This window comes from Micromys minutus, assembly GCF_963924665.1.
Source record: "Micromys minutus genome assembly, chromosome: 23".
NCBI classification, from domain to species: domain Eukaryota; kingdom Metazoa; phylum Chordata; class Mammalia; order Rodentia; family Muridae; genus Micromys; species Micromys minutus.
Genome location: NC_137958.1, coordinates 6,621,573 through 6,639,004, shown reverse-complemented (window position 1 = coordinate 6,639,004; position 17,432 = coordinate 6,621,573). Strand labels below are relative to the sequence as shown.

Sequence of the window (17,432 nt, the reverse complement as noted above, 5' to 3'; positions counted from 1 at the left end):
GTGCAGTCATGTGCCTGTTTACTGGGTTAGGCTTCCATTTGGGACTCAGGGTGTTATATAATGGGGGAAAGATGGTGAGCTGAGGCTTTGAGTACCTTTCAGTGAGGAAATTGATTATAGAATGCAGATCTGAGAAGAGAGCAAGGAGATTTGGGAAGTTAGGAGAGCCCTCACCTTAAATCAGGTGATTTCAAATGATGAGGTAGGACAGAAATGGAAAGTAGTGAGTGAGTGAAGGCTGTGGAGAAGGGAGTGCATTGACCTTAAATCAGTCTATTTCAAGGGGTTTGGTGGTTGAGAAGTTGGCAACTCTCAGAGTTCTTCAAATGAATTGTTTAACTCAAGGGGCACTCTTCACTTAAGATGACCGACCAGTGTTCAAGTATTCAACTGCCAGTTGGTGCTGGTACCCCACTGCCTAGAAGTCAGGATTCATGCTGGTTCATTTGGCTTCCCTCCTGTCAGCTCTAGTGTATGCATCACTCATAGTGGAAACACGAACATTGGTGGAAATCTTAGACCATCCGGAACGAGGAGAGGGCATGTGCTCTTACTTGCACAGGGGCTGTTGTCTCACTTTGTAAGGCTCAGGTATTTGGAAACAGTCTTGAGATTTCTTGTTCTCAGAGTGGATGAGCACAACAATGTTCACCTTGTCCGAGTCCTGTATTTTATTAAAAAGGTTTTTAAAAAGTTGCTTTAGGGGCTGGAGAGATGGTTCAGTGGTTAGAGCACTGACTGCTCTTCCAGAGGTCCTGAGTTCAAACCCCAGCAACCACATGGTGGCTCACAACCATCTGTAATGAGATCTGATGCCCTCTTCTGGTGTGTCTGAAGACAGCTACAGTGTACTTATATAATAAATAAATAAACTTTTTAAAAAAGTTGTTTTAGACAGATGCTTTGCAGCCACAACTTTTATCATTTAATGGAATAGAGAAGAAGAGGTGTTGTTTTTTTCCTCTGGTGCTGATGACCAGACCAAATCCAGGACCTTACATGTACTAGGCAGGTTCTCTACCATTGGACATATATCTCCAGTCTTTATTTTGATATTATATGCTATATTTTGTGTTTATGTTTTTTCAGACAAGTTTCATTGTATAGCCAGGCTAGGCATGAAGTCTGCAAGGGCAGGATAATGGGTGTTTGTTGTCAAGGTGGTAAAAAAGATTGTGCTTTTCCATTCTTGTCACACTTCCTATAGGGCTCTCAGTAGTAGCTTTCCTGTGCCTGAAAGATGAATGTAGTTTGAAAACCCCAGATCTTTTGGATTGGTGCTCAGGCTGCTATTGTGTTAGGATTGTAAACTCCCTGGGGCTTTCCAGTATCTGAACTGTGTGTCTCCGTCCTGTTTCTGCCTTCCTTGAGTTCACACTAGATTTTGAGACAGCGTTTCTTTGTGTAACAGAGCCCCTGGATGTCCTGTACTCGATTTGTAGACCGGAACTCAGATTTGCCTGCCTCTGCCTCCGGAGTGCTGGGATTCTAGGTGTGCACCACTACACCTAGCCTTTAGTTTATATTCTGTTGTATTTCTAATGTGTTTGTGTTATATGCAGAAGAACATTCTCTGTTAGATCTCTGAAGTATTTGAAATTTATTTAGTTTTGAGGCAGAGTTTACTGTAACCCATGCTGGCCTGGCACATGGGTATGTGGCCCAGACTAGACAGCATCCCTCCCGCCAGTCTCCTTAGTGCTACAATTCCTCGGGTGTGGTAGGTGCTACCCACCTCTAGTTATTTGAGGTTCCTGTTCTATAAACAAAAGCATTAGGCTACGCTGAGCAATTGGAGTGGTGCCCTTAAATCCACACTGGCCCGGAGTTTGAGGCCAGCCTGCTTTACTTAGTGACTTCCAGGTCAGCCAAAGCCACATAGTGAGAACTTGTCTCAAAAAACAAAACAAACAGTAAGAGTTAGATTTAGTTAGAATTAGTCTATGCATGTTGAATAGGAATTGTACAATAAGGAGATGGAGAGGATGGCTCAGCAGTTCAGATCACTGAATGTTCTTCCAAAGGACCTTCGCTCAATTCTCAGCACCCACATGGCAGCTCACAACTGTCTGTGATTCCAGTTTCTGGGATCTGACATTTTGATTCACAGACGTACTCGCAATCAATCAATCAATCAATCAATCAATAAATAAAAGAAGTGCACATTAGAAAATAAAAAGAAATCATTAAAATCTTAAAAATTTTGTAAAGTTAGAGATGTTATACAAATGGGATGTTTGAAATTTGGAAAATGGCTAACCCCCCCCCCCCCCCCCCCCGTATTGGGATTAAAGGCCTGCCACTAACCAGGATTTATTTTGTGGGCATGTGCATATACTCATAGACAAGAAGAGGGCATTAGATTGATTACCTGGAGCTGGAGTGGGAACTGGGAAGCAGACTTTAAGAGTTCTTAACCACTGGGCTCTTAGTGTTTCTGTAGAGCAGAGATTTAGACATGGTTAAGTGAAAGCATGTTAAACAACAGTGAGACCACATATCTGGAGGCTGAACGGCTTCCTTATGCTACTCCGTGGAGACTAGGTGTAATCCACAGGTAAAGGAAGCTGTGCTCTCTGTCCCTGGATTTCAGCTAAAGAATTAGTCTACAGGATAGCATTAGAGCAGTGTTGTGTTGGTTTGGTTGGGTGCTGGACAGAGTGGTTCTATGACTGGTCAAGTATGTTTTTTTCCTTTTTTGTGGGTAATTTAATGCAACAGCCAGTGCCATTCTCATGAAAGCTATGGTACTGAGGCTGACATGCTTCCCAGGGCAGGGATAGTGTGTTCATCTTTGCAGTCTTGTCTAATACCTGGTGCAGAAACTCATCAGGGGAGGAAGTAACCAAATCTCTCCTAAGTGCATTGTGGTCTAGGAAAGCAGATGTAGCCAGTCCCTTTGGTCAAGTGATCTCTGCCTCAGACCAGTGACCTATTTATAGTTTAGGCTATTATTAGGTCATTTCCAAGCATTTTCTTTCTAGATAGATTTTGGGGACCTCTCCCATTTCTATACGGAGCTCTGGCTGTCCTGGATTTACTCTGTAGACCAGGCTGGCATAGAAATCATATCTGCCTGCGATTTGCATTTCTAACACTGCAATTAAAGGTGTGCCCCACCACACAGATGGGAAATGATTCTTGAACCCAGTTTTTGGACAAAGGTCCTGCCTTTCATTGATTGGGCATTTTATCATGGGCTGTTTTTTTTTTTTTTTTGTTTGCAGGATTTGTTCCAACAGACTGTTTAAATCATGGTGGATTATTATGAAGTGCTGGGCGTGCAGAGACATGCCTCACCTGAGGACATTAAAAAGGCGTAAGTGATTTTATTTCTAGATGATAACTCTGTACCATGGTTCATTGGTAATTGGATAATGTAAACTTAGATTTATTCATTTTATTTATTTATTTTATGTATATGAATACAGTGTACCTGTCTTCAGACACACCAGAAGAGGGCATCAGATCTCATTACAGATGGTTGTGAGCCACCATGTGGTTGCTGGGGTTTGAACTCAGGACCTCTGGAAGAACAGCCAGTACTCTTTTTTTTTTTTTAAGATTTATTTATTATATATAATATATATTAATGAGTATATTGTAGCTGTATTCAGACACATCAGATCTCATTACAGATGGTTGTGAGCCACCATATGGTTGCTGGGATTTGAACTCAGGAATTCTGGAAGAGCAGTCAGTGCTCTTAACTGCTGAGCCATCTCTCCAGCCCCTCTTTTTTTCTTTCTCCCTTTTTGAGACAGGAGTTTTACTGGCTTGAAGCTCAATATGTAGACCAGGCTGGTCTCAACTCAGATCCATTGCTGGAATTATAGGTGTGCTATACCTCGGCTAACTGCTTATTAGTTATTAAAGTTCTGTGGACTTGATATGTACTCAGTATACACCCTTTTCATCTTTCAAGGTATCGAAAACAGGCACTTAAATGGCACCCGGACAAAAATCCTGAAAATAAAGAAGAAGCAGAGCGGAAATTCAAACAAGTAGCTGAGGCATATGAAGTGTTATCAGATGGTAAGTAACCCTGAGCTTGGGAAGGGTTCTGGGGGTGCATCAGGACAGGGCTTTCTAGAGAGCACAGACACAAAATTTGTTTGCTCCCAGTTAGACTGCTTTCCCTTCCCAAAGCTTTTTATTTTTTTGTGGACTTTGTATCTGGTACATCTAACCATGGGTGCTGATAGGCCTTGGGCTGTAGACATTGTTCTGCTCCAGCAGGGATTTGTCAATGGGGCTTTTTTACTACTTGCACAAGGAAGGGATGCTCCAATTTAGAATTTGACACACACACACACACACACACACCCAACAACCCACCACTTTGTTTCTAGAGCACAGACATTAGCTACCTCTGTGAAGGTTGTTTGCAATTGGGTGAAGGGTTACCTGTCAGCTAGGGGCAACCATCAAATTTGAATTTATGGTAAAGAAAGATTTTGCATCTAAAAGGCTGGGAATAGTGCCAGAGACAGGAAAAGTACTGCCCACATCCTAAGGACTCTCCTGCTGGGTGGCCTGGTATGAGTCAATGTAGAGGCTTTTAAAAGGTTAGTTACTGATTGACTGATCATAGGAAATAATAGGTCACTGTCTTTAAAAATTCATTTCTAGAAGGAATCTGACCTAAAGCTCAATGAGCCAGCTTATTGGCATACAGCTCTTTGTGTTATTAATACTCTATATGGAATCTCCTCAGTTTTAAAGGCAATTCTTGAAACTTCACAAGTATTATTATTTTTTCACTTAATGAAGACATTGATAACTGAAATCCTGCAAATGTGGCAAAGTCTTATTACTGTTGTGGCTTTGGCTAGAGCCTGGGATTCAGAGTTTGTTACTGTTCTTACAAGGGCTCTTACTCAAGATGGGGTTGTTCTTCACTTTGTTTCCCTTGTTGTAGAATAGAATATAAGATTTATGGAAAAGACAGAAGAAGGGTGTGTGTGTGGCAGCTGTGCTGTGGCTGTCCTAGAAGTGCAAAGGCAGCAAGCAGGGCTTGTGCATACCAGCATAGCATCTGTTAACCAAGTGAGTGGTTAACTCAGCAGAGCCTGAGCCTGTATATACTTATCCACGTAACATTCTACCCAGGACTTAACATCATCCCCTGGACATTGTAGTAAGCATTTGTAGCAGTTACAAGTAAGTTTGCCAGCTCAGGAGACCTGCCTCCTTTTAAAGTTGAGGGTCTTCCAAATGGATATAGATTTAAAATGGGAAATACTGACTGAATTTTGAGGATTTGAAAGAATTTATCAATACTGATTGTTCTTTCTCAAATTTAAAGCTAAAAAGCGGGACATCTATGACAAATACGGCAAAGAAGGATTAAACGGTGGTGGTGGAGGAGGTATGTCAATTTTCTTCTTGGAGACAAAACGTCTTGATAAGTCACACATTTGTTCAGTTCTTACAGTTGGCACCTCAGTCAACTGGGATTAGCCTTGAAGGGGTGAGTTTGTGTAAATGAGAAATAAACATTTACAGAGACTGCTAGTTGGCCAGGCATGGTGGTGCATGTTGAACATCCTAAAAAAGCCTTAGGGGCTAAGGCAGTGCAGTGCCTATGAGCCGAAAGCCTGCCTGGTGGATTTCAGATTCCTTTATATGATTTTGATTCTTCTGCAGTAAGTCTGCCTCCTTAAAGGATTAGAAGGTAATTTAAAAATAAAAACAAAAACTGAACCAAAAGAGAATTTGACAGGAGCTTTGAGAGTAAAAGGCCAACCAGCTTTACATAGTGAGGACCTGCTTCAATAAAAGGGAGCGGGAAGAAAAACTACACATTTGTCAAGGTAGGAGTTGTATGTGAAGGTGTTTGCTTTGCTTGATAGATAAACTTACTGTGTTTTCAACAGTGACACTGCCTATCTATTGTATGAAAATGGTGCTCAGCAGATGAGCTGCCTCACCGTGGTCCTTAGAATGCTTGCCATGAACCAATATTGTACCTATGGGGAAATTGGTGGAGTGAATATTCTTGGATTTCATAAGCCTTTATAATTAATGACAAAAACAGTGGACAGAAATTTAATTACATTAAAGTAGCATTGTAGACAGAGACTGAGAAATTGATAGGCCTTAGAGATCTGATGTGAGCACTCACTCATGTGGTCAGATGCTAGTAAAATGCAGTTAGCATCAGTGACCAAGCTTTCTCAGTCAGTCAATGGGGGTCCTCCAGCAGCAGAGTGAGGATTATAAAGATGGTTAGACAATACTGCAGCTTGACCCCAGGCAGTCCTGAGGCTGAAAGGCAGGTTTAATTTGTCCCAGTCTGCTTTTATACCATTTTAATTACATGCAGGTAATGATAAGGTCAGCTCTAGGTTAGGGAACAAGCAGGACAGTGAACACAAAACAGTCAGGGAATGAGCCAGGCCAGAAACAAAGTCCCACGTCACTGTTTCTCGGGGCTTGTAAGGAGGACAGACAGGATTATCTGAGCCTCCTTCTACCCTGTCCTAGGCCAAAGTCATCCTCTTGACTGAAACCTACTTCTTTGTTCTGGCCTAAAATCAGATTCCTGCCTGAGCTTACTTCCCTGTCCTGAGTCCAAAGTCAAATTCTTGCCAAGCATCCCCAGAAGCTCTCCACACATAGGTGATAAGACTCTTGGGTTTTTAGAGTCCCAGATAGTGTGGAATATGCTTTGAAATAACAGAATTCATAAGCTAAACACTCTACTGTGCTTATAGGTGGAAGTCATTTTGACAGTCCATTTGAATTTGGCTTCACATTCCGGAACCCAGATGATGTCTTCAGGGAATTTTTTGGTGGAAGGGACCCATTTTCATTTGACTTCTTTGGTAAGTATCTGCTTGGTCCATCTTTTGGACTGGCCCAGTGAGGGCTGCTGATGGTACCCTTTGCAGTAAACATTGTGTTTTACTAACCTCTACCTTTACAGACCAGTGGAGTCCTTAGACATTTTCTGCCACAACCTCTGAAGAGCTTTTGGATTTGTGACTTCCGCAGTAACAATTTTAGTGTTATTATTTCCCTCTTCCACATGCATTATCCTATTCTAGTTAATTTGGTTTTGCTCTTCAATGATTCCATGATTGGGACAGAATAAGATGTTGGAAATCTGATCTTAATCTCTTTTAAGCATTTATTTCTTGCTTTTGGTGCTCAGGATTTGAAACCAGGATCTTGGATGGATATACTGACTGATATCTTTAGCTAGTTTATTAGTGAGCTTGTGAGACGCACTAAACATCATAGATGCTGGTCCAGAACATGAGTTCCATAATCATGCCCCTTCTAACTATTGCTGTAGCTCAGTTTAGAGTGAAGAAAAGATGCAGCTAGAGCAAGGCAGATGGCATTGGGAGAGTAGCTGTTGGATTGTGGGGAAGTAGATCTTCTGCCTTTAGTCTGATGACTGACCCTGCACTCTTAGGGGCCTTGTCCACAGGTGCAAACTTGTTCATGTCCTTGTCTTGTCAGCTGTCACTTAATTACAAGGACTCTTCCTTATGGCTGAACATTGGTGAGCACTGGACATGGGAGGTCAGGGCAGGGTTAAAAGTGTTCTTACTGCCTCTCTTTGGTCCTGATACACTGTGTGGGAAACACGTCCTGTGTGGCTGAAGAGACTTGAACATCACCAGGAGGAGAAAAAGACAGTGTGTCTACCAGTGATAGCAAAGGGAGACAGGTGGGATTTCTGCATGTCATGATGTCATGATGTCATGGGTGTGAAGCGGAACAAGTCACCCTGGATTTGGTAGGTCTTGGACTTTCCATGTTGTGATACTAAGTTGATCTCAGTGTGTGTGTGTGTGTGTGTGTGTCTGTCTGTCTGTCTGTCTGTGTCTGTGTGTAGGGGAGGGAGAGGTGTAGTATACTGATTTTCCTTAATCCTGCCTTTCAGAGCGAGGTATTTTACTTTTATCTTGCCTTTGTGAGGGAAGGAAAACAGTAAATGTGTCAGAGTGTGCTCACTAATAGTGAAATTACATAGGAGAAAGGTTATTGTGAGGGTTGGGATGGACCAGCTTGTTTAATGTTGAGAAGAAACATACAGAAAGCTCCCTATAACAAATGAGTAATTGCTGCGTGGCTGGTGATGCCATTGTAGAGCATTTAAAAATCTCAGATTAGGAACAGTTCGTTAGCAGTAGACAGTCCAAATATGGCTCATCAGGTACCTGCCACCAAACTTGAGGGCCTGAATTTGGTGGATGAATATATATTTGTACAGGAACACACTAATAAATAAACGTGTGAAAAAACTAAAAACTTAAAGATCTACCTATGGTCTCTACATAAGAGCAAAAGTTAATTTGTATTAAGAGAAAATGATTGTATTCTCTGTAACTCTTAAGAAAACTAAGATACAGCTAGATGTAATCATGTCTAGCTGAAGTACTAGCCCTGACCTTCAAGGCAGCTTATCCCACCTAGGAATAACCAGACAAAGCAATAAAATTACTTCTATGTATTTTTTTTCTTCAGAAACTAGTGTTTAGTAATTTATACCTTGGTTTGTTGTGGGACAGCAGTGTTAGTGGAGTCTCTTCTGATGACCTATCTGCTGGTAGATAGCTGAGTGAAAGACTTATCTTCTCCAGTTTGGGAGTTAATAAAGGAGGCCAACTTTCCTGTCTTTGAGGAGGCTAGGCATTTGGAAACATGCTTTTTCTTGCCTTATTAAAGAAAAAATTGAAGCCTGTATTGTGGTGCACATCTTTGTAATCGAGAACCTGAGAGATTGGGACAGAAGGATCCTGAGTTAAGGATACATAGTGAATTGTGAACAACAAAAACTAAAAACTCCAAAAATCTCACTTGGTGGAAGGTAGATGACAGATATTTTGAGACTAGCCTGAGCTACTTGAGAGCTTCTGAGAGCCTGTCTAGAAGAAAAACAAAAATTAAGGGCTGTGGATGTTGGTCAGTGGTAGGTGCTTGCCTATCATGGACAAACCCTGATTTGTCTCTAGCACTATCACAGAAAAGAAGCCAGTGTTCATATAATATTCAGCACTTGTTTTCTTTGAAAAAATGAATCTGCCAATACAGTATTTGGACAGTTCTTTCTATGGAAGGTCTATATTAGAGCTTTTAAGTCTATACCAGTAGCGCAAAAAAGTGCCAAATCTGCTTCACCTCAGGTGTGGCTCAGGTAGGCACTCCCTCCCTGCTTTGGCGACATAAGTGTGGCAGTGATAATTCTTTAATCCATTCTTGTAGGTCTTCTAGGGGACTTCCATTTTCAGGCAGTAAGGATTTTCGCACAGGAAAAGAAGTTGCTCCATGGCTACTACGTGTATGAGGTGACCGTTCAGCCTGCTGGTGGTATGTGGAGTGTAGACTGGGTCCTTTTTGCAGGGCTGGGGGAAATTCAGCATTCAGAGCCCTTGTAAACCCAGTCACAATGTCTACTGATTGTAGCCAGTTAGTTATTTTTCAGTTTTCATACAACCAGCTTTTGTATTCCTTTTTGTTTTTGTTTTTCAGAGTAGCTCACTCTTACAAGTGTGCTGGATGCAGTGATAATCACAGCGATTTAGGAGGTTGAGACAGTCTTTGCTGGGTTTTATAGACCTTGTCCCTCCCTATCCCTTTTCTTTCTCTCAAAAAGTTATTTTTAAGACTTTTGTTTTAAAATGTAGTTCAGGCTGTCCCTGTATTTTTGGCCAGCCTTCCAAGTGCTGGAATTGCACAATGTCCCCATGTCCTGTAAGGCATTTTCTTTATTTAAGAGAGAGAGAGAGAGAGAGAGAGAGAGACAGACAGAGACAGGGAGGGAGGGAGAGAGATATTCTTCCCTTGGTGATGGGGTGGGGTCCTTAGAGACTTGGAGAAGATGATGCTCTGGAATCCTTCAGGAGCTCAAACACTTTTCCCTGTGATTGGCAACTTTTCCAGGAAGGCCAGGACATAGGCACTTTTCACAAGGAGCTTAGTTAGTAGTGGAGGGGGGCTGTATTTGGAATGTTGAGGATACCTTGAAATGTTGTACATTAACTCAAATTAGTTTAACTTTTCGTGTGTTTTACTGATCCAGGACATGATTACTTGTGTCCTGGTTATGTAAGACTGAGAAGTGCCTGGCAGTGGGGCTTTTGGTTCTAGAAGTTAGGGCAGGAATTCTCTCTTAGAGAACTGTGTGAGTTCAACTCCATATTTTATTCCCAGATTGCCTTTGACTTTGTTCTTGGCAGAGGGTCTTTCCTTTCCCCTTACACTTAGTATGCTTTCTTCACAACGACTTGTGAATCTGGGGGAAGGATTTGATAGTCCACTGGGAAAAGCCCATGATATGGAGAACCTTGGAAAAAACCTTGTGGGGGAGGGTCATTGTGTGGAGGAGGGGTACTTTTTTCGAGCCATAAATTTAATGTAGTGAGTCAGTCATTTTACTCTCCAGGAATCGAGGAAGTGGCCAGTGAGGACTTGGAACCTAGTGAAGAACTAGACCAGCCCTGTTTTGAGGAGTCAGTAGAAGACGCCCTGAGTGACGAGCACAGTGAGGTTTTGGATGTGATATCCAGTGAGGAGCTGGACCTTAGTGAAGATGAGTCAAGTGAAGGCTGTAGCTGGGGCCAGGGCGGATTTCTCAGTGAGGACCTGGACCTCGTCTCCAGCGAGGAGGAAGCCAGTCTCGGGGATTCGGAGGAGCTCAGCGAGGAGTATGAGGAGCTGCTGAGCGAGGAGGAGCACAGTGGGCCGGAACCCGAGGCGCTGCTTGTTCAACAATAAACAAAAAGGAATGGCCTGGGTCTCTGTTTTATAAGGTTTATTTTATATAAAGTTTATCTAGAATAAAAAGAATTGCTTCTATCATCACCATGTTGTATTTGATCAGATTACCAGAGTTGACTTGGAGATCAAGGAGGGGAGGGGTTCAGGTGCCCCAGGTCAGTGCTCTTTGTAGGAGGACTGAGCTAACAGCACAAGTAGCACTGGGAGTGTTGTAACAAAGTGACTTAAATAACAGAAACTTCCCCAGAGTGCTGTAACTATTGTAAAGGTATGCCGGGGGTCCCTGCTGACCTGAGGCAGATGTGCTAAAAGGCCTCAGTGTGACCTCTGTGCCACATTATCATCCTGTGACCAGTGATGATCCCTGGTCCATAATTCCTTTGATCTTGGTTATTTTTTCAGGGAGCTGGTAGTAAAAGCCCAGCATCTTTTAAGATGAGATTCCAGCCCAGTAAGATTCTTAGCAGTTGCTTAGGTTTAAATCCTAGTCTATAAAGCTTAGAAGCTAGTAGTGCGTTTTGAAGTAGAAAATCTTGAAAGCTGGGGATGTTTAGAAGAATTGGAAGTTAGGAAAAATAATTTCATAGATCAGAGTGGCACCGACAAAAGATGGCTTAATCTTGCATTGGATTGGTGACTGCATCTCAAGCTTGATCACATACGTCCTTAATTGCTTTAAGGACAGTACGATTTCTCTTCCCAGTGGTTTTTGAAAGAGTATCGGATAAGATTTAAAAGTATGTAGAAAAATGTTATGGACGTTAGATGTTATAGACGTCCAGTTAGCTGTTAAAATGCTGCATTTTCATTGGATTTTAAACTACAGCTTGCTTGCATCTTTCATTAGCTTTCTTGCTCTTTCTAAAAGAAAGATGCCACATAGAGATTGATACTTAACTGTGCTCTCGAAAACTTGTCCTGGCTGGGAGGAAGAAAGATGGAGGCTATTCCTCCTCCCAGTGATATGATCTAGTTGATTCAAATGATATATTCAAATGAATCTATCATTTAAAAACTTATTTTATATGCATTGATGTTTTGTGTGCAAGTATATTTGTGTCAGGGTGTCAAATCCCATGGAACTGTTGTCAGCTGTCATGTGGATCCTGTGCTCTTAAACTGAGCCACCTCTCCAGCTCCTGAAGATATATTTGAGAAGTTTGAGGCTTGTGTTACTTTGCTGTAGATGACCCCACAGCATTGAGCGGTGCAGTGAGGTGTCCATTTACTGTCTAGGGTTTTTCTGTAACACTTCTATTCTCCATGCTCCCCACACCACACATAAGTGAAGAACACGAATACTTTGGTTGGTTGCACAGTACAAAATTGACTTGGAGACAGGGTCACTCCATGTAACCCCACCTGGACTGGCTGGAGCTTGCTATGGAGATCCAGCTGGCTTCGCCTTTACCTCGTTCTCCTGTGTGAAGATTAAAGGGGTGTGCATCACGCCTGGCTTAATTCGTTCACCTTCATAGTTTGTTCATGACAGTGGACAACTCACAGGTGAGCCCCACATTCTTGGTATATCCATGATGCTCTTGGATAGAAAGAGTAGTTTAATGAACCCTGAGCTTCCTGGTGTGGGTCTAGGAAACAATGGCAATATGTAATTTATCTTGTGGAAGAGGAAGTAGCAGATTCACATTGTGTGAGAGCATTTAGCACAGAAGATAGAACTAATACTGAGTTGTCATCTTAGAACAGCAGAAATTAACCCTATCCTCCCAGCAGAGCCATTGGATGTCCTACCATGTTCACTCAAGGGGAAGGTTCTGTGATGACTGTGTCTTCAGGACTCCTCCCTCCTCATGAAGTAGACTAATAAACAAAATCACTTTAGAAGTGACACAATTTGTTTAACATACACGACACCCTTTAGTTGTGTCTATCCTGAGCATTGGGCTGTGGTTTTATTTCTGTTAATTCCAAGTAGTCATTTTCCATTCTTGAAGGGTAAAAGATACCAGTTAAAAAATGGGAGGTGTAATGAGGGAACACTTTAAAATTTAGCTCTTAGGAGTGAAATTAGTCCTTACCCTGTATGTCTCCTTAGAATGTTTTTCCTTTTTAAGTTAATTTTTTTTTTTAAATTTATTTTATTTATGAAGACACACTGTCTTCGTACATACCAGAGAGGGCATCAGATCCCATTACAGATGGTCTTGAGCCACCATGTGATGTGGTTGCTGGGAATTGAACTCAGGACCTCTGGAGGAGCAGTCAGTGCTCTTAATTGCTGAGCCATTTCTCCAGTCCCCTTTAATTAATTTTGTTACATGCTTATTTGTGTTTTGCCTGTATACAAGTCTGCAAAGGTGTCACATCCCTTGGAACTGTAGTTAGACAGTTGTGAGCTGCCATGTGGGTGCTGGGAATTGAACTTGAATCCTCAGGGAAAGCGGTCAGTGCATTTAACTTCTCAGCCATCTCTTCTTGCCCTGTATTTTTCTTTTGTTTTTGCTTGAGAATTGGTTTCATCTTGTGGCCTTGGCTAGCTGAGAATTTGTAACAGTCCTTTTGCCTTAGGGCTAAAATTAGTGGACTTGTGCAATTGCTTAGCTGTTTGGTGGGGAGGTAGATCCCAGTGAATTGCCAGGTTGGCCTAGCTCTCAAGTGCAGAGATTTTAGTCTTATGTTGTTGGTAATTTGGTTTTAAAGTCACTCAAGAATTTTTAGGTGTTAGGAATTCCCATGGTATATTCTGCCTCCACCCTTAGTCCCTACACCCTGGTACATTTCTGTTTTGGTTTTTTTATTTGGGAGTGGATATGGAATCAATGGGATATGGCATGTTTGGGCCATGAATCATTAGTGTATTCTACCTGCTGTGTGGGCTGTGGAGTGCATAGTTTGCTCCTGGGCTTTTATTATTAGTAGGGAGCTCACAGAAGCACCAGATTTTAAAATTAGCATTCTGTAATATAAAATGTGGGTATTTCATTAGTCTCACATGTTTACCTCGTTTAGGCTTTTTGTTACCTTTTATGTACTCAGTGTGGTTTTTCTCTCCTCTCTTCGCTTGCTCCTTCTTCTTTTTTTTTTTTTTCCTACCACTTAGATATTTTTATCAGTCTTTGGAATGTTGGTTACTTCAGTGCCAGAAAACAGAATCACATAAAGTTCCTACTTAAAATATTTATAATGTATGGGTGCATGCCTGGTATTGGCAGAAGCCGGAAGAGGAGTCTGATTTCCTGAGGCTAGAATTGAAAACAGCTGCCAGTCACCCTGTATATGCTGGGAATTGAATTCTTCCATCTTCAGCCCCTCTTAAAGTTTTGTTCAGTAATTTACTTGCAGGTGTGTGTGTGTGTGTGTGTGTGTGTGTGTGTGTGTGTGTGTGTTGGCTATTGGCAATCAGAGGACATTCTGCAGTTTCCTCCATTCACTTGGATATCACACTCATGTCAGCAGACATACACTGAGGCATCTTAGCAACCCTTGTTCTGTTTTCATTTCATTCCTTGAGACAGGTTTTTATTATATAATAGTTTCGCTGGCTTCAAACTTGTGATCTCATTACTTCCAGATTGCTTTTATGAATGAAAAAATTTAACATTGTAGCCGATATGATAGGTCTTAGTGATTCATGGGATGGAGCACATAGCCTAGCACATGTCAAGAAAGTGCTTCCACTGAGACACACTGAAATCCCCAAATAATTCAAAACAGTTAATAAGGAGAAATTGCAGGTTACAACCCTTGAACTTAGTATAAATGACTCCTTTTATATTGTTTTGGTATTCTTTAAAAAAACAAAAACAAAAACAACAAAAACCAGACCACTCAGTAAAACTTTAGCATTTGCAAATAAAGACATGGTTGGGTTGGGCAATAGATGTCTGGTAGAGACCACTTGCTGTGCAAGCCTGATGGTGCCAGTCCATCTATATACAGAGGGAGGAGAACCTGTCCTATGACTTTTGTGCGTGTGCTATCCAAATTGTATATGTAGGCAGACAAAGACCTTGTTAGTTTACAATTAGCTGTGGAGATTTTTCATGATGATGTGGATTGTCCCCAATTTGAGAATTATCACATAGTATGCTTTAGCTGCTTGTAACTGTTACAGTAAAGATACGAGAGCCCAGGCTGGCTTCAAACTCAGCTATGTAGCTGAGGATGAACTTTAGCATCTGATCCCCCGTCTCTTGCAGCTGCTGGGCTCACAGGTGCTGGGAATGGAACCTGAGGTTTTCTACTGAGCTCCAGCCCTGCAATTTGAAACACAATTTTTCTTTTAAAGCAAACCAAGGTTTTGCTATGTAGTCCTGATTGGGCTGGAACTCAGATTCCTCTTCCTCTGCCTCCTAAGTATAGGATTAAAGTTATATTCACCATACTGGCTAAATGATTATGTAGCTTTTAGTTTGGATTTTATAAATACAAGAATTGCTAACCATGTTTCAGGTCTGCTGTCTAAGAAACCTCAATGGCATACACACTTGGTTTATTGGCTACTAATTACTTTGAGGACTCTTAGAAAATGAAATGTTCAAGTTTTTAAAAGAGGGTTTATTTATTACATATACAGTGTTCTGCCTGCATATATGTCACCATGTCAGAAGACGCCACCAGTGGTCATTCATTACCAATGGTTGTGGGCCACCATGTAGTTGCTGGGAATTGAACTCAGGACTTCTGGAAGAGCAGTCAGTGCCCTTAACCTCTGAGCCACCTCTCCAACCCATGTCCAAGTTTTATTTGCAGTCTTTGTAGCTACTGGGGAATTTTACACAGTGAAAACACAGCATTTAAGTCAGACAGCTCACATATGATGCCCCTTTCTGGCTTTTGGGCATTATACCCAAATGAACAAACCTATATACAGATACACTCTTATAAATATAAAAGTAGATTCTGGGAAGAAAGAATCATAAAATACAAGAAAACAAAATTGATGACATCGCTTAGTCACAGCTCAGACAGCTGTTTACTCCCCGCCTTGGAGCTGCCATAGAGTGGGTCCTGTTGGTGAATACACAAGTTCCCTTTCTTCACCCAACCACTGTGAGACCTTGGAAGAAGCCATCTAGGGATACTTAGGCAGGGCCCTTAGGCAGAGCTGCCTGGCTAGCCTTGTACAGGATAGCCTTCTTGTCCAGCTTAAGTCTCTCTTCTTTGCTCTGGTCCCTGTGGGCTATCCTGGAAATAGCCTTTTGGGCAATCCTAGACAGAGATGCCTGTTCTAGAACCAGGGCCTGCTAAGATGTTGTGTTCATTTGATTTTAAGCAGACCAGCCAGTTCTTGTTTCATCCTCTCTTCTTTTATCATTTATGCAGCTCTGACAACCTGTGTGCATTTATATTTGAAAGTATATGGTGTATGGTTCTTTACAGATTTTCTACTTTACTAGGGTCAGTAAAAACACTAAGGTAAGTTTATGCTGTTAGCTGCCATAATGAAAAACTGAGCTTGCTGCCTTTAGATTGTAGTGTTGATACTTGTTCTGTGTAGAGTTCCTTGCTGAATCATTGGTAAACATTTTCTTTTCAGGACCATCATGTTTCCAGTTAAGTGATGGTCACTTGTCCCAGCAAAAGTATTTCAGAAGTAACGTCCTGTGCCTGCCAAATAATGTCAGTTCAGATTCCATTGGCCTCATAAAAATAAAAGATTCTTGTGTGTTCGTGAGTGTCCTGCCTGTGTATGTGTCTATCACATGGGTACTGCCCATGGAGGCCAGAAGAGGGTGTTGGTTCCCCTGGAACAGGAGTTGAGATGGTTGTCAGCCACTGTGGGTGATGGGGACTGAATGAATGTTCTGTAAGAGCAACACATGCTTTTAACCTCTTGAGTCACCTCAATTCTTATAAAGAGTTTTGAGCCATCAAATTGAGTAGATACAAGAAAGAAATTATTGGGACAGCTTCATTGGCTCACCAGCAATTACATTCACCTGTTGCCGCTGTTTGGAATTTCTGTAGAGAGGCTTGTCACAGATTTAGATATCTGTCTGTCTTATTTGGGATATAAATGTGTGGGGCACCATGCTGGACTCTGAATTATTTTGAAAGCTGCTGCTCCTCTCTGTACCCATTTCTAAGGTTGGAGGCTGGAGAGATGGCTCATTGGTACTATCCTTGCAGAAGATTGTTTTCCAGATCTCAAGTCAGACATCTCACAAGTACCTTTAACTTTAGCGACTGGCCTCTCTGTGTTCCTGTATGCACTTGCACCTAAACTACACCTAACCACACACAAAATAATGACAAGTTGGAAAACAACAAAGTTGACCTAAGGTTGAAACCATGTATTGTTTCTGTTTTTCAAGACAGGGTTTCTCTGTGTAGCCCTGGTTATCCTGGAACTTGCTCTGAGGAGCAGGCTGGCCTTGAAATCACACCTGCCTTTAGGAGTGTTGGGATTAGAGGCTTGTGCCACACAGTGTTGGGCTGAAACCATCTTTTCTAATGAACCTAATTGTGTACTGAGCAAAAGCTTTGTTGAATGGCCCCTGAAGGCTTGGTGAGGTGTATGTGGATGTACCATTCCTACTGTCTGGTCATTTGCTTTGTTGTAGCACTGAGCTTTATTTGAATGATACCAATAAGTGGAAGTTGTTGATCGTGAGCTCCAGAGTGCTGAGCCGTTAGGTGTTTGTGCCTAATAGACCCTTGTGTATCAGCATTAACCCATTTTTCTTCCTCTGTGGGGAAAAAAATAGACATTTTCATAACCTGTTTTTTAT

At 41.7% G+C, this 17,432-nt stretch overlaps 1 protein-coding gene across 3 annotated transcripts in view; it reads left to right on the top strand.

The window, feature by feature from the left end:
- Positions 1 to 17,432, top strand: part of DNAJB6 (DnaJ heat shock protein family (Hsp40) member B6) — a 44,187-nt gene that overhangs the window by 9,081 nt on the left and 17,674 nt on the right. For all 3 annotated transcript variants that reach the window (XM_080936379.1, XM_080936381.1, XM_080936380.1), the window contains exons 2-5: positions 3,228 to 3,319; positions 3,926 to 4,035; positions 5,309 to 5,371; positions 6,720 to 6,830. In XM_080936379.1, coding sequence (XP_080792505.1) covers positions 3,255 to 3,319; positions 3,926 to 4,035; positions 5,309 to 5,371; positions 6,720 to 6,830 — 349 coding nt within the window. In that variant the 5' untranslated portion in view covers positions 3,228 to 3,254. The remainder of the gene's footprint in view (positions 1 to 3,227; positions 3,320 to 3,925; positions 4,036 to 5,308; positions 5,372 to 6,719; positions 6,831 to 17,432) is intronic.